Source organism: Cyanistes caeruleus, chromosome 5 (genome assembly GCF_971803275.1).
Source record: "Cyanistes caeruleus chromosome 5, bCyaCae1.hap1.1, whole genome shotgun sequence".
NCBI classification, from domain to species: domain Eukaryota; kingdom Metazoa; phylum Chordata; class Aves; order Passeriformes; family Paridae; genus Cyanistes; species Cyanistes caeruleus.
This window is the reverse complement of record NC_141705.1, coordinates 59,603,280-59,631,080: the sequence shown is the minus strand read 5'-3', so window position 1 is coordinate 59,631,080 and position 27,801 is coordinate 59,603,280. Positions and strand designations below refer to the sequence as shown.

The 27,801-nt window shown below is 44.0% G+C and overlaps 2 protein-coding genes across 16 annotated transcripts in view; both read left to right on the top strand.

Moving 5' to 3' along the window:
• The first annotated feature begins 30 nt into the window (after window positions 1–30).
• On the top strand, window positions 31–17,686 carry LOC111928856 (uncharacterized). 4 transcript variants are annotated; one of them, XR_015286945.1, is made up of 7 exons: window positions 374–879; window positions 1,170–2,405; window positions 3,197–3,419; window positions 6,758–6,859; window positions 9,859–10,694; window positions 14,092–14,359; window positions 15,515–17,686. XR_015286945.1 is itself a non-coding variant. In XM_023926317.2 (2 exons), the coding sequence occupies exons 1-2, from the start codon at window positions 166–168 to the stop codon at window positions 1,926–1,928; spliced, it is 831 nt and encodes a 276-aa protein (XP_023782085.2). In that variant the 5' UTR covers window positions 31–165; the 3' UTR covers window positions 1,929–2,173. The 4 variants fall into 4 exon arrangements, 1 of the variants encoding a protein (XP_023782085.2); XR_015286946.1 differs by having other exon boundaries at window positions 3,160–3,419; window positions 9,859–9,926; window positions 15,515–17,503; XR_015286947.1 differs by lacking the exons at window positions 374–879; window positions 6,758–6,859 and adding an exon at window positions 44–237.
• Window positions 17,687–18,182: 496 nt separating this feature from the next.
• WDFY3 (WD repeat and FYVE domain containing 3) overlaps window positions 18,183–27,801 on the top strand; it is a 157,489-nt gene continuing 147,870 nt past the window's right edge. For 5 of the 12 annotated variants that reach the window (XM_086889641.1, XM_086889640.1, XM_086889637.1 and 2 more), the window contains exon 1: window positions 18,872–19,048. The gene's annotated coding sequence lies outside the window, so the exon portion shown is untranslated. Of the gene's footprint in view, window positions 18,511–18,871; window positions 19,049–27,801 lie in introns of those variants that run through there. The other 7 variants (XM_086889639.1, XM_086889634.1, XM_086889636.1 and 4 more) reach the window with 5 other exon arrangements.

Below are 27,801 nucleotides of genomic sequence, written 5' to 3'. Positions count from 1 at the left end.
GGCTGCATGGTGCCCAGAGACCACTGTGACACTGCAGGACCCTGCCTTGGCCATGGGGCTTTGGAGGAGCACTGAGCCCTGGGGTGCCCACTCTCAGGAGAGCACTTCCCTGCATCTCCCCTGGAGCCCCTGGCAGCTTTGCAGCAGAGGCTGTCAAAGACAGACATGGAGAAGCATTTGAAGAAAGCCAGCACCCATATGCACAAGAAGCTGCCAGGCCTGGACTGGATGCGCCAGGTGAGAGACGGGCTGGTGATGGGGCCCCATGGAGCTGCCTGGGGGCTGGGGCTGGGTTTGCTGGCACTGTGAGGGATGCTGTGCCAAGGCAGCTGCCTCCATCCCACTCTTCCTCCTCCTGATCTTGTTTCCCAAGGGTGTGTCACAGGCAGCCAGAGGCAGCACCTCTGGAGAGCCAGGCCCAGGCCTCCTCCCTCCATGGGACAGGCTCAGACCGCTCCTCCGCCCACAGAGCTCACAGGATGGTGAGAGCCCCCCAGCCATCACATCAAGCAAGTGGAAGCCTCTGCAAGGGCTGGAGAAAACTGGCCAGGCCCATCACAGGTGCAGGGCTCTGCAGAGGAATGACATCCTGCCATGGCAGCAGGACAGCCTGGAGGGAAAAGCTCCTAAAGCAGGAAGGCAAGGAGCAGCTTGTCTCCCTGACGTGATCTTGGTGGCTCCGTGGCAGACCTGGGCAGGTGACTGCCAAGGACAGGATGGGACAGGATGGGATGGCACCAGATGGGACAGAGGGATGAGCCTCCCTCTGACCAGGGCCAGCTGCAGCACTGCACCACTGCAGCTCCATCATCTACCACAGCCCTGTCCCAGCAGCTGCTACTGCCAGGTCTTCAGCAGGCATTTCCTGGAGGGAGCCAGGTGACCTTTACAAATAACAGAATCACTGAATCACATAGAATCACAAATAATAGGATTGTAAGGGATCTCAGTAGATCATCCAGTCCAACACCCTGCCAAGGGAGGGTCACCTTGAGCAGGTTACACACATAAAAGTTCAGGTGGCTTTGGAATGTGTCCAGAGGGAGAAACTCCAAAACCTCCCTGGGCAGCCTATTCCAGGGCTCTGCCACCTCACTGTAAAGAAGTTCTTCCTCAAGCTGAGGAAGAACTCCTCAAGAAATGCCCCTCTCTCCTTCCTCACCTACCAGGGGAATGCATTTCTCAAACGTGGGCAGCCATTGCCAAAAGGCTTGGAGGGATTGGAGGCCATTTCAAGCATGCAGAAGGTGCTACATTGGCTTGAAGTCCATGTTCCCAGTAATCCAGAGCCTCTGGCTGAGGAGGACGAGGACTGCGGAAACAAGATTGACAAGGAGCAGTCCCATGAGATATTGGAAGAGGACATCCCATGTCCGGTGCCCTCAGAGAAGTGGGAAGACAGCAGCCAAAGCCAGGAGTCCCAAGCCATGTTAGAAGAGTACAGTGACCAAGAGCTGTTTCAAGGGGAAGAGGATGAGAGCAGAGCAGCAACAGGAGAGGCTTTCAGCAAACTGCAGAGCACATCTCCTGCCCTGACTGGTCCCATGGACACCAAGGATGAGCCAGCCATGTCCCCAGGTCCAGCACCACACCAGCGAGGGAAGGCTGGCAGCATCACACCCACAAGCACTGGCCAGGCACCATCTGCTCCTTCCTGGAAAGTGCCCTCAGTGCCAGGAGTGCAGGCACAAACTTGTCTGATGTCCACACAGCCCTCTGGAGACAGATCTCCTTCCCTCACAGCCACTCATGCCCCAGAGCAACTGCAGCGACAGTCCCTGTTCAGGAGGGCACTCAGGGCTGTGTGCAGGGCATTCCTTGGCACCCACCGACCACGGGAGCAGGAGCAGCAGTGCCCTGCTCCCAGCACCTGGCAGGTGCCTGGAGATGGCTGCTCTGAGCCTCAGCAGCGTCCTCTGACAGAGTGACACAGGGAAGCACAGCAGGGATGAATGCAGGGACAGTGCCTCAGGCATCTGGCTGTCCTGAGGCCATTCTGCTGCCAGACTGTTCTTGGCCATGTCTTCATAACACCAGCCCATGACTACCCTTCCAACGTTATCAATAGATCTAGCTCATTTTTACCACACACATTTTGCAAATAGACTGTGTTTTATATGTATTTGTATATAATAGGTTACAATTTTTCTTCAATAAAGTTTAGCCCAATTAACTGACTCGTGTGCGTACAAAAAACTGCATAAACACAAAAAGCTGAAAAAAAGTTTTGAATTTCAGAGGGTATTTTTATTACCTCTAAGAAGCTGATAGCTCCTGCAGGGATCAGAATTATCTGTCTTCTATTTGTTCTTGTATTTGCTTAAGAAAGACCTACAGCAGGAGGGCAAGGAACAGCTCTTGCCTCCCTGACATGGTCTTGGTGGCTCCATGGCAGATGCAGGCAGGTGAGTGCTGGGGATGGGATGGGATGGGATGGGATGGGATGGGATGGGATGGGATGGGATGGGATGGGATGGGATGGGATGGGACGGGGATGGGATGGGATGGGATGGGATGGGATGGGATGGGATGGGATGGGATGGGATGGGATGGGATGGGATGGGATGGGATGGGATGGGATGGGATGGGATGGGATGGGATGGGACGGGGATGGGATGGGATGGGACGGGGATGGGATGGGATGGGATGGGATGGGATGGGATGGGATGGGATGGGATGGGATGGGATGGGATGGGATGGGATGGGGTGGGGTGGGACGGGGATGGGCCTCCCTCTGCCCAGGGCCAGCCACTGTGCCACACCGTTGCAGCCCCATGACTGTAAGGCATGTCTGCACTATGTTGGGACATCCTAAATAGACAACACCAGTGCCTGGGCCTAGCACGAGCTGAAAATTATGAAGTCAGAAGAGTATTTGGAGTATCCTAAGGAAGGCTCTGGCCTTATGCTTTTGGTGTCAACTGCTTAATGTCAATGTTAGACACAGGACACTAAGCTGAGGCTTGATTGGATTGAGTACATCCCGTTTTTGAACGGACCCTCCTTCTAACAGTTCATCTCCCTCCTTAAGCTCGGTTTATAAGACTTTAAAGTGTTAGGCTAAATAATAAGTGTGTGTTACCAAACAGCCACACTTCGTGGACCCGGTTTTGTGGCAATAATTCACACTAAACTTGTTTTTTTTCCTCTTTTGAACAGAGTGGTCCAAAGAAACAGACTTTACTTTTTTTTTCAGCAAGCATTTCACCAGATATCTGCGTGAGGCAGCAGATCTAAAACCTCTCCCGGCCGGGCCTCGGTGCCACTAGGGGTCCCCGCGGCCCGCACATCCCGCCGCACTCCTCCTCATCCCGCCGCTGCGGGAGGACGCGCCCGGCGGCCGGGCTGCGGGATCCGGAGATCCGGGAGACCTCACCACTCTCTACAGCTACCTGAGAAAAGGATGCACTGAGGTGGGGGTGAGTCTCTTCTCCCAAGTTGTAAGCAATAGCTAGGATGAGCTACACCAGCGGAACTTGGGTATTAGGAAACTTTCTTCACCGAAAGAATAGCAAGGGACAGCCAGCCGTGGTAGAGGTCACAGGAATAAAGGACAGCTTCTACTGGGCAAAGCTGTGTCTCAGCAGACTTCCAGTTGCACCAATGATACACTGTTTTGAGGCTAGAAATCTGGATGACCTGATGTGTTTGGGGATTCCAGGATAATCTTGGTAACAGACATTTTTTAAAATGTTTATAAGAATTGGGTGTTTCAGAATGAGGAGCTGGCAGAGTCAGCTGCAGACAACTTCCTGTACATCCTAGAACCCCTTAAATTTCTGGACATAATACAGTGCCTTTCGATACTGTGATTTATGGTGAGGTACCTCCTGCCACTGAAGAGAGAGGGAACAAATGGCTCTCTTGAGAGCCAAGCAAGGATCATTCCTTCCACATCCAGCAGTGGGGCAGGGATGCAGCCATCACCGCTCATCTACTCCAGCATACAAACGTGGTCAGCTCAGGTTCCAGGTTCCTTGTTGTCTCTAGAAAACACCTCCATACTCTGTCAGGAATGAGACCCTGTCTTCCATGGTGGCTGCTTGTAGTAGAATCCTGTGATGCAGAGGTTGTCTGAGAAGGAAACTCCATGTTTAGTTATCCTAAAGGGCAAGGCATAGACCTCCAAAGCTGCAGGTCCCAACTCCCGGTGCTCCCTATGTCTTGGGAAGCAATCATGTCTTTCTGGTCTCTTCTGGAAAAAGCTGCCATTGGCAGACACTGCATGCCAAGCACCTTAGGGGGGGGGAGGATGTGGCAGGCCATTATCTGGTTTTGGTGCATTCAGGATAAGCATGGGTATGCAGGCTAGTCCTGTGGCTGAAAGAGACTCATGTTTTGAGTTGTCCCAGAAGCAGAAGTTGGTGAACCTGGAGAGCATTAATTTGAAAGCTTGTGAGCATTTGTGTTGTCAAAAACCTTCAGGACCTGTTAGGAGGAATCCTGCAGAACATATATCTGGATCTGGGTACTTAAATACCCCCTAACCTTTCTGTTTGTCTGAGCAAAAGTGACTTCAAATGTATTTTGAGATTATGGCTTCCCAAACATGCAGCAAAGACTGAATGAAACTCTAGATTTCACATTAACTGGAACAGGCTTAATCGAAACATATTGTGTTGATCTAAAAGATTTTTTTTATCTTGATGGATTTTCTTCTAAAGGCTTTTATACCCAGACATTTGAGCAAAGTGGCCAAATTGTTCCTGTCCCATGCAATCAGTATTGATTCAAGGCTAAGCATTGTTAGCAAATAGAAAGGAACAATTTAGGTTTTCAACTTGGGCTCAAAGCTATCTGACACCTTGTTACTAAAGAGTTTTTCCCACACTTGAATGGCCCTCCTCTCTTCAGCAAAAATGAATTTCCAAACCAGTCCCAAGCTAGCTAATTTCAGCCTCAAACCAAAACTAGGGAAGCTACTTGGCAAAGTGAATAGAGGTATTTTTTTCTTCAGTTTGCAGGATCCTTGGCTCTCCTAATGCCAGATGTACTTCCAAAAGCAACGTGTAAATTTGACCTTAGCCTGGTCTGTTGTAAAGTGGCAAATTACAGTCATTACACAACTGAAGTAATTTCACATTGCAAAAATTCGTGTTTACAAGCACTTCCTATTCAAAGGGAAAAAGCAGGCACAGATAGAAAAGAAGTTGTAAAATATTTGTGGGCAACATGGACAGTGGGATTGAGTACAGCCTCAGGAATTTTTCCAATGACACCAAGCTGTGTGGTGTGGTGGACAGGCTGGAGGGATGAATGCCATCCAAAGGGACCTTAACAGATTTGAGAGCTGAACATAATGTGAACATTATGAAGTTGAACAAGGCCAAGTGCAAGATCCTGCACTTGGATCAGGGCAATCCCAAGCACAGGTAGAGCCTGGGCAGTGAAGGGATTGGGAGCAGCCCTGAGAAGAACTGGGGTTGTTGGTGGATGAGAAGCTTGATGTGACCCAGCAAAGAGCACTTGCAGCCCAGAAAGCCAAATGTGTTCTGGGCTGCATGAAAAGTGACACAAGGTAAAGGGAGGTGATTCTGTCCCTCTACTCTGTTCTCCTAAGACCCCACCTTGAGTACCGTGTCTCCAATATGAGAAGGACATGGGACTGTTGGAGGGAGTCTGGAGATCATTGGAGGGCTGGAGCACCTCTCCTATGAAAACAAGCTAAGAGAGTTTGGATGGTTCAGCCTGGAGAAGAGAAGCCTCTGAAGAGGCTTCCAATATCAAAAAGGGCTACAAGAGAGATGAAGAGGGACTTTTTATAAGGGCATAGAGTGATAGAAAAAGGAAGAATGGTTTTAAACTTCCCATGTCTGGAAGCAGTCAAGGCCAGGCTGGATGGGACTTTTAGTCCCTTGCTAGGGTAGCATTGAAGAGAGTGCTAGTCTGTAGGCATTGGTGTATTTGACCTCATTTTTAAACCAAGGACAAAGTCCTCTGAAGCTTTGGTTAGAAGACAATGTAGTATTTGCCTTCTGTCTTCTCTTAAGTAATTTGTCAGCATTGAGGTTATCATGTTTATTCATCTGGTATGCAGCAAGTATAATGCCACCCTTTTTGAACAGAGGCTGTAAGAAAAAACAGTTTGTAGATTTCTGCTGCTTTGAAGCTTTCTTTCTGTGAAAACCCTTGTAAAGCAAAACAAAAGAATGACCTGCCTGCTGCAGGTGGCATCATCCCTAGCCACAAGATCATAAAGTGTAACTTTCTAGAAGAAAGCCATAAATCATTTTTTATTTATTTACAGTGTAGAAATTCACCACAAAAGGTCAGAAGAAAGCGTTTTTTCAGAATCAGACAAGGTCCCTTTGTGTACTTCATGGTTGGTTTTTAATTTGTGCAGAGATTTGGCATGTCTTCAGCACAAGGATGATTTATTCAAGCCACTGATAACACCAACTACAAACAAATTCTGGTTCATGGTTGGTTGGTTTGGTTTTGTGGCCAGAGCATCTGTATACTCACTATACGTGAAAAAGGTCCCAGTTATCTGATAATTCAAATGTTCCCGAGGTAAAAGCTTCAAAAACTTGTAAAACAGATTTAAGGCAATTTTGTCCAGTCTCTTTCATTCCTGTCCCTTGCCTGTTTGAAGGGCTCGTTTAAAAACAGTCAAAAAGAGAATGCTGCCCAAGATGCCAAGAAAAACACCAGTTTTTTCTTAACTGACTCACCTGGAAGTTATCTGCCTTTAGCTCTGCTGTAAGACAGAAACAGCTTCCCATTTGTACACTTCCATGCTTGAAAACTTCCACAGGTGAGCATTTATGCTCAGTGATTTATTTTTTTCATGCTACTGCCAGACAAAGGTATTTGGAAGGTGAGAACTTTGAAAACCTCCCTGGAAGAATCCTAAGAGGTAAGAAGCTAAGCAGTGTAACTGAGCAATAATTTTTACAAGATGTAGCCCTGCAGTGTTAGAATTCAAGGCAGGCAAACCACCACGAGGGTGCAGTGGTAAGGCAGCCTTTGCTGTCAGTGGCAGAAGGCTTTAATTTGCTGCTCCTGTTCTAAGAGGTCAGATGATGATCTTTACATCTTCCCACTGAAGGAAATAATTTAAACATCATTAACTTGAGTTAACACTGAAACTCTTGGGAACATGATGATGTTCAGTGCAAGAGGAGGTTTAACTTGCTCTTTATCAGGGATGTGATATTACTGTTTGAATTAAGACAATTCTTAATTAAACTTGACCTAAGTGAGAACACAGTTGGGTGAATAATATTCCATTTTCTCAGACTGTAGTTTAGTGTACTTCTAGAGTGGAGAAGGACTAAACTATTGTTTTACTAAGGATTAATATGGCAATTTTTAAATTATTATTAAATATAAATATTATATATATAACATATCCTATATTATATACATATAATATATCATATACTATTTTATATTTAAAATATTATTTATATTGTGCAATTTCTCCATTGTTTAAGCCTGGTTCTCACATTCTTCTTTCAGTAATTGTTTTTTAGAAAATGCATTCTAAATCAACCTTCTCACCATTCAGCTTTGTTCTCTATCTAGCCATCAGTAAACAGGTTATTTTAAGTTTGCCTTCTTTAGATATGCTGTAAAGATGGGCGTTTGTTTGGGCAGGTTAATTGTGTTTATTTTAAAAAACACACACAAAACCCTAAAGTAGAAATCTCTACAGCTAGACTTTTGAGGAGTGCATTCACATAGGAAGAGACTAACAGCTGAATGCAGCATTTTGAAAAACAGTTCTTGTGTCCTGGACTAAAACACTAGAATATATTTCGGTAGTTCAAATGAAATCTTAGATGTCTGTAAATGAAGCCAAATGTCTCCTTGAGACAAAAGGACCAAACTAGATGCTTTCCCTGCTCCCAGTGTCTTTAGAGAACACAAAACCAGACTAGTTTTTTTGAACACTGTCTGATTTGACAAGTACAGTAAGAGAGGAGGAAGTTTGTGTGCCCGCCCCCAGAAGAAGCTGCTTGCAGCTTCATAGAAGATACTGATTTCCTTCCTTCCTGTGCTGTCAGTAACCTACAGCCCTCCTGCAGGATCCACCTGCTTTGCTATGGAACACAGATTGTGCCAGGCATCTCCTCTGCAAGGTATTGTAAAAAAATACCTCTTGAAGAAGAGGCAGAGGCTTGAGAATGGGGTTTTTTTTGGGTGATTAGGCACTGGGGTGACATTTTCATGTTCCAGTCACTCTGAAGGCAAGCCTGCAGACCTCAGCATTTAGGATGGCCTTGAAGAGTGCACCTACCTGGTGATTCCACAGAGCCACGAACACCTGATCCAACACACACCTGGCCAAGAGAATGCAGTATAATGCCTAAATTAGCTGTATTCACAGACCAAACTCCCCAAACCTGAGGAAACAATGACACTGCCAGAACCAGCTATTTAAAACACCAAGTGAGTTTCTACCTTATGACTCCATACAGGTGCAACAACTTGAAAATCAAGTAATCTACTGAGGTGCTACATCTTTTTCACAAGAGCATGCAAATGTGTCCTGCAGTTTTGGGACAGACCATATTTCTGAATTGGCCACATGCTTCTCACCTGCTCATTGAGCCAAAAAAAAAAAAAAAAAAAAAAAAAGGCTTTTCTGTATTTTGGGAAGAGAATGATAGAGGAAGAAGGTAAAGGTTTTTCTGTATGGACTGAGATGACCTGAAATGAAAGCAGTTGTACAAAACAGACAGCTCTGAGATCTGTCTCCATGATCAAGAAGAAGCATACAGCATTTCCCAACTGAAGCTGGCCAGCCTGGTTGGACATGCTCAAACACACAAATTATATTCTTCAGGCCATCTCCATTAGAAAACACTGCCATCCCCCAAAAGCTCTGTCCCCTTCCTGGCACCTGTCTCTCACCCCCTGCAATCCACCTTCAAAAAAATCCCCTCTGCAGCCTGCTGGGCACAATTCCTCTTGCTCTGAACCACTTTCTGCAATTAAGACAGGGTGAGTCTGGCCTGAGTTTAGCCTTCTGGCTGGCGGTGAGAAGGTGCTGGGATGCTGGGGTGTAGGCTGGAGATAGTGTTTTGGTGAGCTGGGGCTACTGTGTGGCCCATGTTGCATTGTCCTGGAAACAGTGAGAAAGCCCTGCTCTGGAGGCTGCTTCACAAGCGGCTGCCGGTGGCAATAGGACATCTGGAAACCACGTGGAAGCTGCAGATGGTGGAAATGTGGTACGTGGGAAGCATGTGAATTGCTCAGTAAGCCTCTAGGAACAGTGATGGAAACTCCTACATGGCAGAGACCTTCCCCGGGTGTCTCAGGAAGGATTTTATCATCACACTGCAAGCTAGAGCTTATACTCATGCAAAAAATATCAATGTTATTTCTGGATAGGGAGATTGAGTCACCTTTCAATTTTAGGAATTCTGCTGGGCAGTTTGTGTGACAGAGAAGTAGGAATAGAATGGTAATCATAGGTCATGTAATACAACCCCCTACAGCAGGTACAACTACACCACCAAGTTCTGATGACTAAGCAATCTCACCTTTAATTTAGAAGCTTTTTTACTGCTGGAAAATTGTCACAGAAATGTGATTCTCAGAGTATTAGGAATCAGCACGTCAGCCAATAATATTTGAGTTTTTTTGTTTTTCTTGCTTTCACCCAGTCTTTAGACAGTCATGGAGGAAAAGACAAATCATGTAACTTAACATTATATGGATTTTTTTTCCCTCAATTAATATTTCTTGTTTAAAATTACATATAAAGGTTTAAATCCCCTAAATTAATCCAATACTGTGATTCTACCACAAATTCTGTTCTTAGTATGAATTCTGCTGTGAACACAGGATGTTGTTCTACTCTTTAGTCCTATATTTGTTTAAATTGTCTTAATTTCTCCCTTTCAGTCCTTGTGCCAGTAGAATCTGAACTGATGGCCACTTCCTTAGGAGTCTTATCTGCAAACTTGCAATAGGTAGGCTTAAGAACCAGCTGTGATTCCCAGGTGAGGAGAATGAGAAGACTGTATCTGGGGGTGATTCTGTGGTGAGGGGAAATGAGAAGAATCTGGTGAGTCTATAGCTCAGAGGTTGAAGGCCAGCAGTTTTCTCCTGCAGTCCTTGTCTCTGACCAAAGGTGAGTCATTTTCATAATAATAAAACATTGTGTCACAAATCACAGAATAAACTAGATCCAAGACTTCCTTACGAGGGATAACTGAGGTCTTGGTGGCCAAAAGATTGGCACCTCTTGAAGATGCTGGAGAATAGAATTACCACAACAAGTGTTTCTGCAAATATTACCTTCTACTTCTTTGGCTTTAGCAAGAGTTGCTAAGCAGGGCACTCCTCCTAAAAATGTGGTTTGTGGCTTTCCTTCAAAAGGGAGAGAAAAATCTCCTTGCATGATTTGCAATTAGGCAATAGGGAAAAGGAAGAACTCAAGTGTTTTCTGCACAGGTCCATCTCTGTAATAATTAGAAGCAATTTAATTGACATTCATTATTTTCTTCATAAATGTCACTTCTTTACCTTGATTTCCTTCCTGTAGCCTCTGCTGAAAAATGTGATGTTTCAGATGTACTAGAAGATACTCCCACTAATCAGCTAGGAGAGGTTATCCCAGCTCTGTTGGCCACTTCCCAGAACACAGATTTTAGAGGAACTGCCATCTCTTTGCTCCATTGTGACAGTCAGCATTTTATGCTGATGACTCAACAAGAGAATATCCCCATGCCTTTCTGGTCAGTGCCTGAATGAGGAAATAAAAGCCAGTTGCAGGGTTTGCAGTTTATCTCTTCAGAGGGCATTGGAGAAAATGATGAGGAGAGCAAGCAAATTTGTTGACAAATTTGTGCTACAAATGAAGGAATATACTCTCAGGAAGAGTTTATGGGAAAGGACTGTTTTCCAAGAGTCTTCACTGGATGTTTTGAGAGAGCAGGGTGGCTCTTGCAGAGAAAACGAGTGTGCAATAACGCTCAGGACTGCCTTCTGTCAAAGGCCTGTGAAATTCTGGAGAGTCCTGCACTTGGTTTCTTACTGCTGACAGTGTACAAAGCTGTTGGGTGTTTTGAGGAAGAAAAGATCACATGATGGAGGAGAATAGATGAGAGGATTAAAATGAACATGCAAGCTAGTTTGTGTACTTTTTGATCAGCTCATTTAATGGGGGAAAAAAAACAAGCTTAAAATCATGCAGGAAACTGCTGCCTTTCAGACCCAAGACTTATTTTCAGACATGTTATCCATCTGCAATAAAGTAAGTGCACGTGCTAGCCATAAGCATTGTTGGGATGAATGTGCATCTGGCAAAGCAGTGTTCAAACCCCATCCTGTGTGATCGGCCATGTGGCTGGCTTGAACTTCAGAAACAGATTTCATCAAGCTGCAACCACTTCTTCTGCTTCAGGGGGTAGCTGAGGGGTCTGCTTCATTTTCAGAAGCTGACATTCTACATCTGACAGTGGCAGTTGGGTGTTGAAAGATGAATCCATTCTTTTAGGCAGTGTTTATGTATGAAAAATTTTTTAAAAAGCCTAAAGAAACTGATGCCCACATACTGAGCTGGTGGTAGTTTTACTATGGGATATTTGCACGTGTCTTCTTCCAGAACTGGTTAAGCATCCATTTTGTGTATTAAAAAAAACTTATTTGCGAAAGCTGGTTGGCTAAAGTGATGACATAAAAAAGCCAGGAGTCACTGTTTTCCGCCTGTGACTGAAGGCAAAGTGCCATTTCTACATGTTTAAAGTAGCGTATACTGGTGCACAGATGGACAATGGTGCTGACAGATTATCTGCACCTGTCTGCATAAATCAAGGAAAAACTAAGACATGCTACATCTTTCTCTTAGCCCTGCATCGGAAGTTTTGAAATGCATGAGTGCACTGAGCAATGATTGTAGGCCAATGGCTAAAATATTCAGAAGAATTAATTTGGTTTGTAAGGAAATCTCGTGGTATCGTGGCAGCCTGGGCCCAGAGGTTAATGCATCTAGTCATTTGGAAAGCATTGGGCAAGTCATTTTAGAGAGCATGAACTGTGTTTTGTTATCCTCAAGACTTCACATATGTATCAGAGCTGAAGCTTATCCCTACTATAATTCCTATTTCTCTGGGCCACAGATATCTGGACCCCTGCTTGTTTTAGCCTGGTGTTTTCCCACTCTTCCCAAAAGGCAGGAACCTAAAGAGTGATCCTGTGGAGATGTGGACCCTGTAGACTGGGTTAATATAAGCCCGCTGACACGGCATGGGCTCTTCCCAGCCATGTTTCCCATGGCTTGCTCAGAAGATAGCTTAGTCACTATCAATCTACTACAGAAAATTCTCATCATCTCCCTTGGGAATAGCCAGAAGTTTGGCTACTAAGAAATCTTTTTGGATCACCTTGCTGGTATGATTCAGTTACTCAACTTGGAGGTGGAAATTGTGCAAAACCACTTTTATGTGTGAAATAAAATTCCCTTCCCAAACTGTAACTTGAAGGGAGACGGACAATTGAAGTTGCTGTTAATAAGGCTGCTGCAGGCACTGACAAAACTTTTTTGTTGTTTCTTAAACCTAGTTTTATATGACATGGCTAAGAATATTAGAAGGGTTTCAAGTTGCCTGATTTGTTCATGGTCAAGGGATTGTCAAAGAAATTACTCCTATACTGTAAGTTTTGTACACATCTAAAAAATCTAGATTCCCTCCATGTACCCACAAGCTATTCCAATGCTATTGGAGAGAAAGAAACTCCAAGTTCCTCCAATGCAACATTAGTGATAAAAGGATCTAGTTCTGTTTTGAATGAAAATGTGGGATTTTTTAAGGAAAAACATGTATGAAGTGGCTAGATACATTAAAGCTATGAACCAAATGGAACATATTCCTTTTCTTTGCTCAGCAGAGCTGTACAATAAATCCTTTGAAAGACTCTGGTCCTTGGGTTACTCCATGAGTTTGAAGCTGTTCTTAGATAAGATTATCCTCCTAGGAAACCGATGGTGTTGCAGGAGTTAGTTTATCTGCAAGAGTGAATTTAATTCCTGAGGTTTTGTGACCACTTTGTTACAAAAATGCTCTGTCTAAAAATGAATATGATATATGAACCACTTTACTCAGTTTACTTCCAGTGGGAAGCTGACCTGTGGCCCTCAGATTTTCCCTTAGTCAAGGGATAAACAAATTTAAGTTCCCAGAAAGAGCTATCTTTATTACATCTAAAATAGAGCAATGTATGGGGTTTAATTTAATCAGTAATTTCAACCTCTCCAAGCTACCATTATGGCTTTCTGTGAAAGCTTGTAAAAATAAAAATATCATAGACAAAAATAACACTCCCTCATTCTAACACTGTGGAGTGTCTCAGTACATATTTGGCACATCCTCTAAGGCTCTATCAACAACAATCCAAAATAGGCTGATGTAAAAGGCGAATTATAAAAGTAAGTGGTGTTTAGTGTCTGGTCCTGTGTCCTCTGAGGCTTCTCTGAGGCTTCTGACATGCACTCAGTATAATCTACAATGCTCATAAAATAAAATAGTGGGCATTAGAGGCTGGGCACCCATGGTGAAGGTCAAAATCAGTTCTGCAAAAGAAATGCATTGAATTCCTGTTTTGTTAAACTTTTTCACTCAATTTGATAGCAAAATGCAGCATCTTCATTCTTTCTCAGATATACTTACAGATTACAGATTCTTTCTCAGATATACTTACAGATTATTTCTTCTGCTACAAAATAATACATATATTATTATACATTATTTTACATATATATATGCACATATATATATACATGATTTGTGATAGGAAAGCATTTTGCAATCTGTTGGTGTGAATATGCATAACTTCATCAAAATAAATAACGTCTATGTTCTTCTCAGATGTGACTTTGTTTGAAGCCATCTTTCCTAAAATTGCCTTAATGATTACATTAATTCTTAAGGATATCCCTCTTGCACGCAAACCACAGTAAAATGCACATTTTCAGCTTGTTTGTTTAAAGAATGGTAGCACCTCCTAACAACAAAAAGACAGCTGGAGGTCTGCAGGACTGAACCAGAAGCACTGATACCACTGCAGATGAAGGACACCATCAACATAATCCTTTTTCTTTTTTTCTTTTTTTTTTTTTTTTTTTTTTTTCTCCAGAGGCACCAGATGGCAGCATTTTTCCCTCACTGAGTGTGATCTCATCCTCTCGGATTCACTCCTGGGATCATCAGGCTTTGAGGCTGTGTAAGCCACAATGACCTCAGCTGAACTGCACCTTCCCTGTTGCCACCTGCTCCTTTTTCCTACTTTTATTGGACGTGCAGAGTCACATTCAGGTGGCCTGAACACAATCCAGGCCCTTGAACTTGTGGTTGCCTCTTGCCTGTGCAGGTCAGAGAGTCCAAAAAGAATCATTAGCATACAGGTACGCAAAAATTTAGACCCAGAGAATACTGCTCTGACCTTTAAATTTTCCATATCCTCTAAATATTAAGCACCATGAAGTTTATTTGATTTTCTTGCTAACTACATGCTCTTTTCCATACTCACACATGCACAATGTAATAATACTTGTTTACAAGCAAGTTTGCAGGGTGTCCTTTTCTATCAATGCTTTATTCCTTCAATAGTATTTCATTGTACACAAGTTATATATGACAAGTTATGCACTACTAGATTTGTAACCTCCATAGCAAGAACTCTGTTCTGGACAAATAATCTGAAGCAGGGCAGGGATTTTGAGAACTAAATTGCAAGCTCTGGGGTTTTTTTACAGTTACAGATGTGGCCTAAAGCTTTGTGGGCTGGGAATTCTGTTATCTCACCATCCTCTGTTCTGCTTCTTCCCTTCATCCTCATATTCTTGCTTTCAATGCTGCTTTGTTAGTAGTTCTGTCTTGGAAGAAAAATACCCACACACTATGTCCATCTGTAATAAGCTATTCTTAAAACAGCCACCTTTAAAGTGGGATTCTACAGCACTGGGATGCAAATGTTTATTTATTTGAACTATGTGACTAACATTGACAGCAGAAGAAAGGCTCTTATCCAAAGTGGGGCTGGATTGTTGGGCCCCAGAGGGTGAAGGAATAGCAGCCCTGGCTGCTGCTTTCTTTGACTCTTTCTCCATCAGGTTGTTGGTATTTCTGCTGTGGTGACTGTGTTAATGCTTTACAAATGCTATGAGCTCAGCAGTAGACTATTTGGGGATTGTATAATTTATTAACTTGTGACAAGCAGGACATTATTTTTCTGAAGAACATGTGTGACAGGGGAATTAACTTTTTTAAAATTTTTCGAATTTCAGCCAAATTCAACATGACTGTCACAGGACAGGGGAACTAGACCCTTGACAGCCCCACCCTTCCTCTTATTTAATACCAAAACCTATCTGTAAACAAGCAAGAAGGAGGAAGGGAAGAGTAATTCTCAGAGGAAGTATTAAGAATCCTGTATGATTAAAACATTAGGCGGTGTAAACTTGGGAAGCAGTGCTATTTTCTTATGTTAAAAAAATTCTAATTAAAAAAAAAAGAAAAAAAGACTAAAATTCCTTCCATTATATTTCACTTTCTTGTAGCAATTTCTTTCCAGTTCTGGATTTGCCTGTACTTTGCCACAAACTAGTATATGCAAAGAGGACAGATGTAGCTTTATGCCCGAGATGTGTGAAATAAATGCAATGGAAGTATATGAGCATCTCACCTGAAAGCGGAATGACACTGCACCACTGGAAGACAATTGTGTTGGTTTCACCTTACCCTCTAAAAAAGGACGCAAAGAAATTTAAATATATCTCCACATTTTTTAATGATTGATGCAATCCCTTGTGCACAGTTGCTTCACAAAGTGGAAGAAAGATTAACTGTAAATGCTTTCTTTTGTCTAACTATAGCACTGTAATTACTATTTCGCACCTTCTCTGAGAAAGACAAGCAGGTGCCTGTGATGAGCTTTGCAAGAGGAGAGATGCTGAGAAGGTAAAAAGAGTGTCTGGTGTCACTCAGTATGGAACATTACAGTTTGCCATTATTTATTTTGGAACTGTGACAACTGACTGAAAAATGGGAACTATAAATAGGAATGCAATGAGCATTAGCTGCACAAGAAGAAAAAAACCAATGTAACTTGCCATGCAGCAAAACGTGTATCTGGCATAGCATACAGCTGTCCCTACAACTCCCACTGCCATCCTGGGGGATTTTGCTGATTTCCCACTGCTTACAAGGAATTGGGAACAGCACCATCTCTGTTATCTTTAATTCTTACTCAGTAGAGCTGGCTCACATAGGTCCTGCTAAACCTTTACCTAAGAAAGATGGAAGTCTCCTCCTACACATAAATTACAGGGAGAAGATTGTTTGTTTTGTGAAGTGTAACTGCTATGTACCGTTCACAGGCTGCATCTTGCACAGTAAGTGAAATAACTGTTGGAACAAGCTGATGGAATCAGTGCTTCCCTTTGCTGCAGTTCAGAATGAAAACACTAAACGGGGTCAAATGCTGCCTAGCAGAGTTCATTGTGTTTTTGCTTCTAGACTGGCATGGCTGGAGGATGCACCTGTAAAAATTCAGTGCATGCTAGCTTTGAATGGACTGAGATAGAGACCTTGGTGGTTTTGCAGCAGAAACACATTTTCCACTGACTCCTGAGCTTAGCCTTCACTCCAGGGGTAAATTATGTCAATCTGGCATGTGATAGCATGCAACTCAACACACCTACCTTTCCTTCTGTGTATACATTGCTACAAGATGCATACAAAACATGGTGAGTGCCCTCAGAACATCATGCCCTGAAAGAAAATATGTAGTTGAGTGTTTTGGCCATCCTCATTTTCCCTTCTTGTCCTTGTAGCCCTTCTTATATGGCCTTAGCCACAGACAAACATTGTTGGGTTTTTTTTTCCCATAGCAGACAGTGACAATTACAGGTGTTAGCATATGATGTTGGAATAGGAGGCTGCAAAGAGTGGCTGGGAAGAAGTTGTTACCATGCCCTATGTCCAAAAAATAAGCAAAAGTAAACATTTGATTAGGAGAGGCAAAACAAGATATACATGGAATAAAATCTAAGTTTTCTCGAGAGGCACAAGAATACTGTTGTAAGAACTTCTGCCACTGATCATATTAGAGTTGTTGTGATAGGACTATGGCTGATATACTGCACATGACTTCTCTCTTGTTGCCTGTTCTTCATGGATTGTCCTGCACAGAAAAACTACAGGTATTGCAAAGGGACAGTTGGCTCCATTCCAACCCAAACTATAGCCTGGACTGTTCTCCTGAGCTGGGCTAGATGTGGCTCCTGTCCACACAGTGAATTTTGAATGCCTGAAGATGTCTTTAACAAGTAACAGTAGCACTGTATTGTGTAGGCAAGGATGTTACACACTTGTACTTGCTTATTTTGTTTCTCAGTTGGGAAAAGTAGGCTTTCTTTGTTTGGAATTATACTTTTGTCTTCAGTGAGTGCTTCAGTGAGTGCTTCTTAGGAGCTGAAGTAGAGCTAGCCTCACTCATAACATACATAAGTTTTAAGCAGAGTTTTTCCCACCTGAATGGGACCAGATCATTTCCACTGCCAGCTGAACAGCAGAACATCAGCCAGAAAAAACATTAAGTGCATTTACATGTTTGATGCTAACGGCCAGAGAAGGAAGAATGGATAAATGGTGTTTACTCAATTTGTCCTCAAGCACAACAAAGTACACAGCTTCCTTTAATAAACCTCTGTAGCACAGGCAAGAGGCAATGGTTCTGGTCCCTGGGGCTCATGATAATTTGCCAAAATGAAACACAGAGGTCTCGGATGGTTTGTGCATTGTTTATTGTAGCTTTTACCGCTGTAGCCAGATTCTCCAAACTACCATTTTGTTTTTTCAACGAAGGTTTCAGAAGAGATTTTGTAAACAAAAAAATACCCCAAACAAAACTGCTAGAGGGTGAATGGCTGCTAGCAGCTGATTTCTTAGAGGAGGTAAGTTTATAAGTGATTGGAAAAAGGCAAAGGGTCTCTGGTTACACACGTGTGGACACACCTTTGCACTGCTCCTCAGGAGTGTCCACATGGATGAAGCTTGCCTTGGGGTTGCAGTGACCCCCTGCACTGTGTGCCCAGCACCTGGCTAAACTGATGTCTTGTTTTGCAGACTAAAAGGTGTCCTTCAGCTGCTGGGAATTTAACACAACTTCTGGATTAAGTAGGAAAAGGGTAACTATTTCTGTTTAAACATCTGGATCATTCAGATGAGGCCGGTTGGTCAGCACAGACACACAATCCTCTTTCTGGTCGGCACTAGGGATATCCAGTGGACTTTCCCTAGATGCACACTTGACAAAGAGCGAAAAGGAAAGCAACTCAAGCCCATCTCAAGGGTGGGTTATTTGCTCCGGCATCGACCTGCATTCCCTTCCTCATCACACATCCCAGTTCCTGCCCGGGACGGCTTCTTCTCGCGTGCCAGCTGCTCGGGCCTGTGGCAGCGGGGTAGAGGGCAGAGGACACGGGCAGCCAGCGCTAGAGGAGCAGGAATTCTGTCAGAGAACGAGGAGAACCCAAACCCACCACTACAAAAAGTAAGATAATTGCACAAAGCCCCAAAACTAAGGAACGGGCCCGCGGCCTGGCAGCACCGACCAGCTTTCCGCGGGCGGCCTCCCCGGGCTGCGGGAGCGACCGCAGCCAGCCGGGAGCAGTGGGAGGAGGAGGAGGAGGAGCGGAGGGAGGAGGCAGCGCTGGCAGCCGGGCGGGGAGGGGGCACTCGGCGCCGAGGAGGAGGACTAAGATGGCCACCAGCCGCCGCGGGGAGCGGCCCCGCTCCCTCCGCGGCCCCCTCGGTGCGGCCCGGCCTTGATGGGGCCGGGACGACCCCGGCGCCCGGACGGTGCAGCAGCGGCGGCGGCGGTGCCTCCCGCCGGAGCCCGCCCGGGGGGAGCCGCCCTCCCGGCCCGGCCCGCACCGCCTGGCCGCGGCCGCCGCGCCGCGTAACCCCCCGAGCCGAGCTCTGCTGGCGGAGAGAGCACAGCGGAGAGAGGAGAACGAGGAGGGACGGAGCGCCCGCCGCCCCCTCCCCGGGCCGGCACAGCGGCACCGCCGGGACCCCGCCGCCCCCCGGTGAGTGCCCGTCGGCGCTTCCCGCCGCCCCCCGGGCCCCGCCGCTTTGTTGCGCCGCCGGCGGGCCCGGGGAGACCCGGCGCCCCCTCGGCCCTGCTCGGCCCGGCCGCAGGCCCCGCTCCCCGGGGATACCGAGCGGCCGGGCCGGGCTGGAGGAGGGGGCGGCGGCGCAGGTGCCGGGGGCGGCCGATCGTTGTCACTGCGCGGGCACCCCCCCTCCGGCTCCAATGCACGGGCTGTGCCGGGGCCGCGGTGAGGAGGGGCCCGGGTGAAGCCCGGGGGTCGCGGAGGAGCCCCGCGGGCGCTGGGCCGCTCCGGCCGCCTTTGTTGTGGCTGGGTCGGGTGGTTTTCCCGCGGGAGCCCCGGCGGGGTGCGGGAGGGCCCCGCCTGGCCAGCTCCGGGGAGGGCCTGCAGGGAGCGTAGGGGGGTCGCCCCGTGCAGCCGCAGGCACTGGGCGGCTCAGGGGCGGTGGGTCGGCTCGGCTTTTTCACCCCCGCGTTTTATTTTGATTTTTTATGCGGGTACTGATTTTGGCGGCAGCCTCGAGGTGTTGACCCTGCGGTGCGGCAGGGACACTGAAGTTACAGAACCCGACAGGTTTGTTCCCGGTGCGTCCCCGGGGACACGGGGGTCGTGGCTCTCGGAGGGTTCTGAACATAGTGTTGGGGGGATTTGCGGGGTTGCTGAAGTACCTGCCCCTTGTCTTGAGCGTGGTTTTCGCCCTGCAGTTCTGGGAGGTGGTCCACGCAAATGGAGAGGTTTGCATAGAGACCAGTCAGTAATGCTCGGTGCTGAAACCCTGTGTGATGTTCACCTTGAAAGATTAGGACTATAATTTCTAGCTGTGCCTGCATAGCGAAACACTTACGGAAGAGGTGCGGAGGACTATATGTATTTAATTTGGCCTATAGTTTCATAAATGATTTAACTGAATTTTTTTGGTTAACTAGAGTAACTTGCAAGATTTCAGTGTGGAGCTGTGACTCCTGGCCTTATTTTAATGACTGAATTTTGGTTTCTTGCTAATGTAGGTTTGTGATGAGGTCCATGTGTGTCCACATATTGGACCATGAAATTTTACTATGGAAAACAAGTGGTGGGTTTCCTGTTAAGAAAAGTAAATTTTGCATGTTTTAGCTAACAGAAGTTATTTTTCTCCACCAGAGCTGGGTTGCTGCCTAATGCCTGTGCATGCCTCTGTGCTCTGTTATGGCCGTACAGCTATAGGATATTCCTGAGCTCACAGACTCTGTGGATCCAGTCAGGCTCTGCAGAGAGCCAGCCTTATTGTATCCTTGGCACATTTTAGTGATAAGCTAGCAGTATCTTGAAGTAGGCTATGTAAACAAACTGTACAGTTTGCGTGAACTGACATTTCTGCAATATCTCACTCATCCTGTGCAATCTTTGTAGACATACAGCATTTGAAGATATGAGCTTACCTGCTGTGGGAACTGGTCAGTGGCAGTAAGCCAGCCAAGTCCATTTCTTTGCTTTTAGTTTATAGGCAGGCAGGCATTGTGTCCTGGAAGTGTGTCCATGTTAACATGGCATTGAGTCTTTGTTCCATGGCCCTGGTCAAAAAGTGCTGGCAGTCTAACTTTGGCTGCACGTTTGGACTCTGAATGGGTGTCTCCTCACTATGTGGTGCGGGTCTGTTGAGCTCAACTGGAGCCAGCTCTGGCTGGTGTTATCAACACCTTGTTGATAACTAGGTGTTTTGGGTAGAAGAATCTCTCAAATATCAGATTAGAGGATAGTGAATGGTATTCTTCAGTTTGGTATGTGTTTCTAAGGAACTGGACACATTTGCTTTTCTAGTTTGTTGGGCAATTTTAGGCTGTTTGACTTGGAATAAAAATATTGTATGTTTTGGGTTTTGTGGTCATATTGCATCTCTTAGCCAGCTGATTACCTCGTTGAAGCAAGTTAAGCACAGTGCTGCTGGGACTTAATATCTTCAGCACCCACTTGAAAATGTATTACAACTATTCTATATCAAGGTTTAAGTAAGGGTTGGTGTGTCCAGCTCCCTACATCAAGATCACCTACTTGGTAGTACTGGTGCCACACAGTACTGTGGGAAAAGAATGCTTATTTTTTTAATTCAGAATGGTAACAGAAAGATGCTAAGTAAAAAAAAAATATAGTTCTTGATAATTTCAACCTTGACATAACAAGGCTATATTATCTTGTTGCATCTTGATACAGGAGTGGTCTGAGAAGGTGATCTGACAGCCATCTGCGTGGCTACACAAACCTTGGTACTTAGCTCTGGTTTAGTGGAGCTAAACTGCCAGAAGTGTGCAAGGCAAGCAGGTCTTTAGGATGTAACAGTGTGCTGCTCTTAGAGGAATGCAACAGTGTGTTTCACATCCACCAGCCTTGCATTAACTAATTCATAGTTTTCCACAAGTGTTCTGTGGGATTTTTAGCATTCAGGAAACTTCATTGGTGCTTTCTGAGCAGGGAATGGGGGTGAGTGTGGGCAGATGTTCTGCTTGCCCTTTGAAATGCTCAGGACTGTCATGAGATTGTTTGGAAACTTTGGTGTTGGAACATAGTGTTTCACTTCCCAAATGTTGATATTAACTGTTCTGTTGCTGGGTTCTGGGCATTCACTTGGGTTTCTGAAGATGCGCTAAGCTGAAAAATATAAAGAGAAGAAGACAGTGGTTCCCTCTCGGATGGTTAAATTGCCAAAGGACGAATCTGTTCATGTTAATTAGCAGTTTTGTTCACGTTCGTAAGTGATTTTAAGTCCCTATTGCAAAATAGTGGAAATACTGTTTCAGCAGTGGCCTTTGACTTGCAGGACTTCCTGCCATGGGGAAGTCTTATGTCATTTGTCCAAAATAAACAGATTTTGAGGAATACAGATAAAGTATGCTGTGAGAAACTGTACATCTAAGTCACAGTTTACCCCCTATTGCTTGCTTGCTTGCTTTTCTGATAATTAGTACCATGGAAGTCTATTCTTATGGTATGTTACTTATATGTAACTTGCATTTTGTAAGGGGAGATAGAATTTTCTGTTGGTCCACAGTACAATTTCTGGATATGTGTGTAGGTGGAAAACAAATTATTTCCTTATGGCTTTAATACAGAAGCTTTTAACTTTACTGGTTTCCTTCTTGATTCTTTTTTCATGCTTGGTGGTATTGCTGATTCCAATAGTACTCTATTCAAAATGTCCAAGTTATGACAAATTCTTAACAGTATTAGTTTCTTTGATGTATTTGGGATGCTGATTGCTTTAAAAAGTGCTTTTTTTGTTACTTATCTGTCCTAAGTGACCAACTGCTTGAGTCTGTAAGCCTTCATGTGTTGAAGGTCTGAGGTGCATTGGTGTAAGATAGTCACATCTCCTGGAACAGCTCTCTTCAACTTTGTAATTTCGTTTACAGTTTTGTAATAAATAACAGGAGCTTTACAAGGGTGAAACAGTTTATCTTTTATCGGAAACTTTGCATCCTGCTGCTAGGCTGTTCATACCTTGTCCAGGCCAGGGAGGAGAAAACAGGACATAATTATAAGGTCCCTGTGCCATTTGTTTTAAGCTGCTGTCCCACAGACAGTGCGGAAAGTGTTGCCATATCCTTTTGCTGGGTACAAAATCCTGCTGGCAGGATGTAATATTTTAGCTGAAGTCATTGGTGGAGAGGTGAGAGCAGCTTCTTGGCTCAGGTGAGAGCGCTGCAAGCTTTTCAGGACTGAGTATGTGTTAGTGGTGATCCAGCCTTGAGAGCATCTGTTTGGCAAGCAACCCATGTTTGACGAGGCACTAGTGTAAGGCTTTTTGGTCACATCCTCTGTTCTTCTGGATATTACAGGTAAGTGTGTACAGCACCTCCCTGGTACAAACAGGGGCTTGGTGGCTGCCCTGAGGACTGGATGGCAACACCTTGCTGAGGAGGCCATGGTGTGGTCTCAGGTGCTGGTGTCACCGTTGGGGGAACTTTTCTTATACCTGCTAGGAGCTGTTGGCTGGTATCAAGGCTTTCAAAACAGGTGCGAAGGGCAGCTTTGTCCAGTCCAAAGAAGGAAGAATGTGGCTTGTTCCTTTTCTATTTGCTTTGCTCTAAGTATGCAGGAGTTTAGGGTTTTTTCTTTCCTATAAGTCTTTTATGAGTGAAGATGAATTACATCTTTCGTTTCTTTCCCATGAAGAGCTCTGGGGCAAAAATTTCTGATTTTTGTTCTGTGTGGAAATGTGCAATTGACATGATTTTTGACAATTGTGCTGATGTTTTTGAAATTTTGAATGACATCAGAGAATATTTGTGGCTTTTTTTAATGCTGTAATTTTTTCTTTTTTATCTCCCTACCTGATGAGCAAAGCTGTGATATTGGAAGTAAAACTATATTGAGATTTGAAGGAAAAAATGTTTGATGTTTCTTTGGGATTACTTTATTCCAGTGAGAGCTACATGCCATCTTTTGGGATCTTTCCCGTTTGAGGGAAGAAGGGTTTGACTGCTTTGCTGGTTTTGGTGTTTCATCACTATCCTGTGATGGATTTCTCCTGTCTTAAGCATGTGACTTGTAATTCTTCTCACATATCGCAGAATAGAAACAGATTTGCCAAACTTGCACATGTAAAAAAATATCTTCTGACATTTCAAATACAGTAGAGTTACAGTAGAGTTCAAATACAGTGTTGTGCAAGGAAGGAGGGAATTGTGTGGGAACCGTAAACAATAAGGGATGTTGAATGGTACGAGGGCACATGGCTTCTAATTTCTGGGCAAATGTTAAGAAATGTCAGCGAAAGATGAGATGGATGCATCTGAATTATAACAATCAGATATTCATTAATAGAATGTTTAGCTCTTATACTTTCACAAAATTGTTATTTCCATGTGTTTTTGTTACAATATGGCATGGAAAAAGCTTTGATCAGGTTGGCTAACCTAAGGTACAGACAGTATGTAAATTTGAAAACATATGGAAGAAGTGGATTTTCAGGGTGGCTTATTTAATCCCTTTCTCTCTTGCTCTACAAAAATTTTTTGTTTTGAGGGAAGCATGTAAGAGATAAATTCCTGCTTTTTCAGGCTGGGTGAGTATTCATCAGTTACATGGGTAACTTAAGCTTCTTTTTCCCGTTCTAAGACACCTACCTTAGAGAAGTCAGACCCTTTTAACTATAAAGCTGGTCCCTCTATTGAATCATCTGTTTTCTTACTAATGGCTGTGACAGTTTTGGTTTTGAATGTGCATTTGATGATTTGTAGTGAAGGATTTCAGAGTTAAGGGGGAGTTAGCAAAATTGATCCTTATCTTAAACTAGCTATATCAAATAAGCAAATGGGAAAAAAACCCTAAACCTTCAGAGCTGACAGTTTGGTAGTGCTAAGATAGACACATGGCTATGGTTAGAAGGAGAAGATACTCCTACACTTTCTTAGGTGTTTTGGGTTTTTTTGGGGTCTTTCAAATTTGGAACGTGATGAATTCAGTGAGAGTGTGGATCAGTAGCTCTTGGGGAAAAACGTACATCTGGCTTTCTATGTCACTGCATCTTTTGTCAGTTATCACCATGCATTGGGTATGAGGGAGTAGCTCTACCTAATGCTACTTTTCTCAGTATCATCCTGACAGGTGGAATGTGGGTGCAAGTGAACCATGTTTTATGTTCTTGTATTACCAGATGATTTATTATTTTCATATGAAGACATGGTAAAAATCTCAGTGTTGTCCAAAGCAGAATGGTTTAATTTGTGTGAAGTAATGGATGATGGGATGTTGCTTCAGAAAGTGGAATGTGTTTGAATGCCATGGTGATAAATAGTGTTGCTTCTTATCCCTGGTTCTTGTTGAGAACCAAAATCTGAGCTCACAGATGGGCAGTAACAGGAAGAAGGGGTTTGTACTGCAGGAACTTCCTAAAGTTTGTGTTTGGTTATTTGGCACTGTAAGCATATCCTTTTTTTTTTTTTTTTTTTTTTTTTTTTTTTTTTTGTGTTTAATTCGAGATAAGTGGAATAGAAAGAGAAATTGCAGGGCTAGGCAAATACTTAGGGTATCCAGAAGGTATGTTTAAAGGACACAGAGGGATAAAATATGACAAAATATGAACTTGGCTTGGTAATAAAACTTTCTAAAGACTTTTCAAGTGCTTGGATGATGGGCAATCCTGAAAGGAAGAAAGACTGTTCAGACTGCCTTAGATAAAGATCCCTGAGAAGGTTAATCAGATGTAAGTGCACGTGGCATAATGAGCCTGAGCTTATGTCTGAGGTTTATTATACCAGTGGGGAGTATTGTACTGTGGTAGGAGAGCTGTTCTAGGGAAAGCTTATTTTATGGTATGGAGGCATCAGTGGCAGTACCAGTTCATGTGATTCCTACAGCCAAAGTATGCAGAGTAGGGGGTGAGCAATTCATGGAAGCAAGCTCAGAAGTCTGGGGACAAGCCCCAAAAAACGAACAAAAAACCACCCCCAAAATGCCCCAACAAAAAAAATCTAAAATAATGAAAAATCAAACTGAGCAGTTGCCTGAAGACAACCAAAGGAGTAATGGGAACCAAGGGACAGGAATTCACCATGTTGATAGCATTCAGCGTGCCATTGATGGTCTTAGCATTTGGTTTTGCATTTGGATGCTTGCCAAGGCTTGTTTACTTCTAATGGGATTTTAAGGAGGTCCTTGGGTCTTCAGGTGAGAGCCAGGGATGAGATGAGGCCTTAGTTTGTATTCGTGTGAGTGTACAGAGTACAGAATGTATCATACGGCAGAATGACAGACTAAACAGTTAAAGATTGCATTTCTTAATGTAAAAGTTGGGTCTTTTGATGTTCTCAGAGTTGAAATGTCATGGTCTAGGCCCTCAGTAGTGAGATTGGCTCAAGTTACAGCTTTTTAAAGCATTGGAAACACAAACCAATTTGATTACTTTTTAAATTTTGAGCCTTAAGCATGCAGTTGACATTTTTTCCCCACAACTGTGAGGTTACATCGTCTTTGGAATCTTTGCATGGCAAGATGCTCTGGGCTGGGGTGCCACTGGTACAATGAGAATGAGAAAGCTATGATCAAAGCTGGTAATATTCTTGTCATCACTGGTTTCCTGTCAGATAAAGTGACTGAGAAGGAGTGAAATTTATTTCATTTGGAAGTTTCTTTACACTTGCAGAAGAAAGAATGTCTCTTTGATCAGGCAGAAGTAAACATTTGTTATAATTTTATAAGCAGTCATGTGGAATAAGGCATAGAAACCATTTTGGTATTGCATTACAAGTTAAATACTAATACTTGAGTCAGCAGTTGAGCAGTGACCCACAGTACAAATGTAAAAACAAAGCCTCTGTGGATGTGATCTAAGAGAATGCTAATTTGCTTGTTCATTAGGTTTGCAAAAGTTTCTTTTTAACAGTTTTGAGCAGTGAGCCTAAGCTAGTGATGAATACTTAATTTAGGTTTTGAGTGGGTCATGAAGTAACCAGGGAGTATCTTTTCAAGCTTTTCATTATTAGAGTGTGTAAAGGCACCATAGCAACATGTCTTACTTTGACTGTAGCAATTTCTGGAGACAGAAATATGTTGCTTTTATTTCTTTCCAGCAACATAGCCAGCCACGTTCCCAGCAGTGTTGGATCAGGATAGGAGAGACCATGGCTTCCCTGCTGTCTGTTGAAAGCTCTCGTAGTCTGACTGGTGATGTTTTTGTACAGACAGGACTCTGGATGTGCTGTATTAAGTAGCAGGAATTTTTTATTTTTTTGTAATTACTTGTAATTAGTGTCAGGGTTTGTCCCCAGCCAGCAGCCAAGCTCTATGTAGCCACTTACACGCACTGCACCAAGAATGGGGAAGGAATCAGAAGGGTAAAAGCTGGGAAACCTGAGCTGTGCTGAGATAAAGACAGTTTAACTGGGAAAGCAAAAGCCACACACACAAGCAAGGTGAAACAAGGAATTATTTCCCTGCTTTCCATGGGCAGGCAGCTGTTCAGCCATCTCCAGGAGAGCAGGACCCCATCACAGACAGCCATTTCTTGGGAAGACAAACACCATCACTCAAAATGTATCCCCTTTCCTTCTTCTTCCCCTCACTTTAGATACTGGACATGGTGCCACATGGTCTGGAATATCCCTTTGGTGAGTTGGGGTCACCTGTCTGGGCTGTGTCTCCTCCCACCATCCCAGGCACCCTCAGCTTCCTTGCTGGCATGGCTGGTACAAAGAGCAGAAAAGGCCTTGGCTCTGTCTAAGCCCTGCTCAGCAATAACAATAACATCTCTATATTGTCAACCCTGAGTTCAGAATAAATCCAAAACACACCCCCATACCAGCCACTGTGAATAAAATTAACTCTACCCCAACCCCTATCAGGACATAGAGTTTCCTGGTGTGAATTGGGATAACCTACTGCTCAGTTAAACCCTTAAAGTTATTATAACCTGGTTTTATTTCAGTAAAGCACATATGTATATATTATATGCTTCAAATACAGATGATGTTATGAATGTTTAGGTTTTTGTTTGTTTGGGTTTGTTTCGGGGTTTTTTTCCTCATTTTTTTATAAAAGGAAGCAGAGGAGGTGTGTGTGCTGCAAATAATGTACTTGGAAAAATCTTTTTAGTCTAGCCGTGTGTCTTTCCATTGTGATCTTTCTTTATAGACGGAGATCAGTATAGTTGATGTTTTTCTGAAGTAGCTCAGAGTAGAGGATATACCAAGGTGAGGATTTAGGCTCCTCTGGCACAGACAGAATAAATTTGAAAGATGAAAACTCTCCTCTTCTTT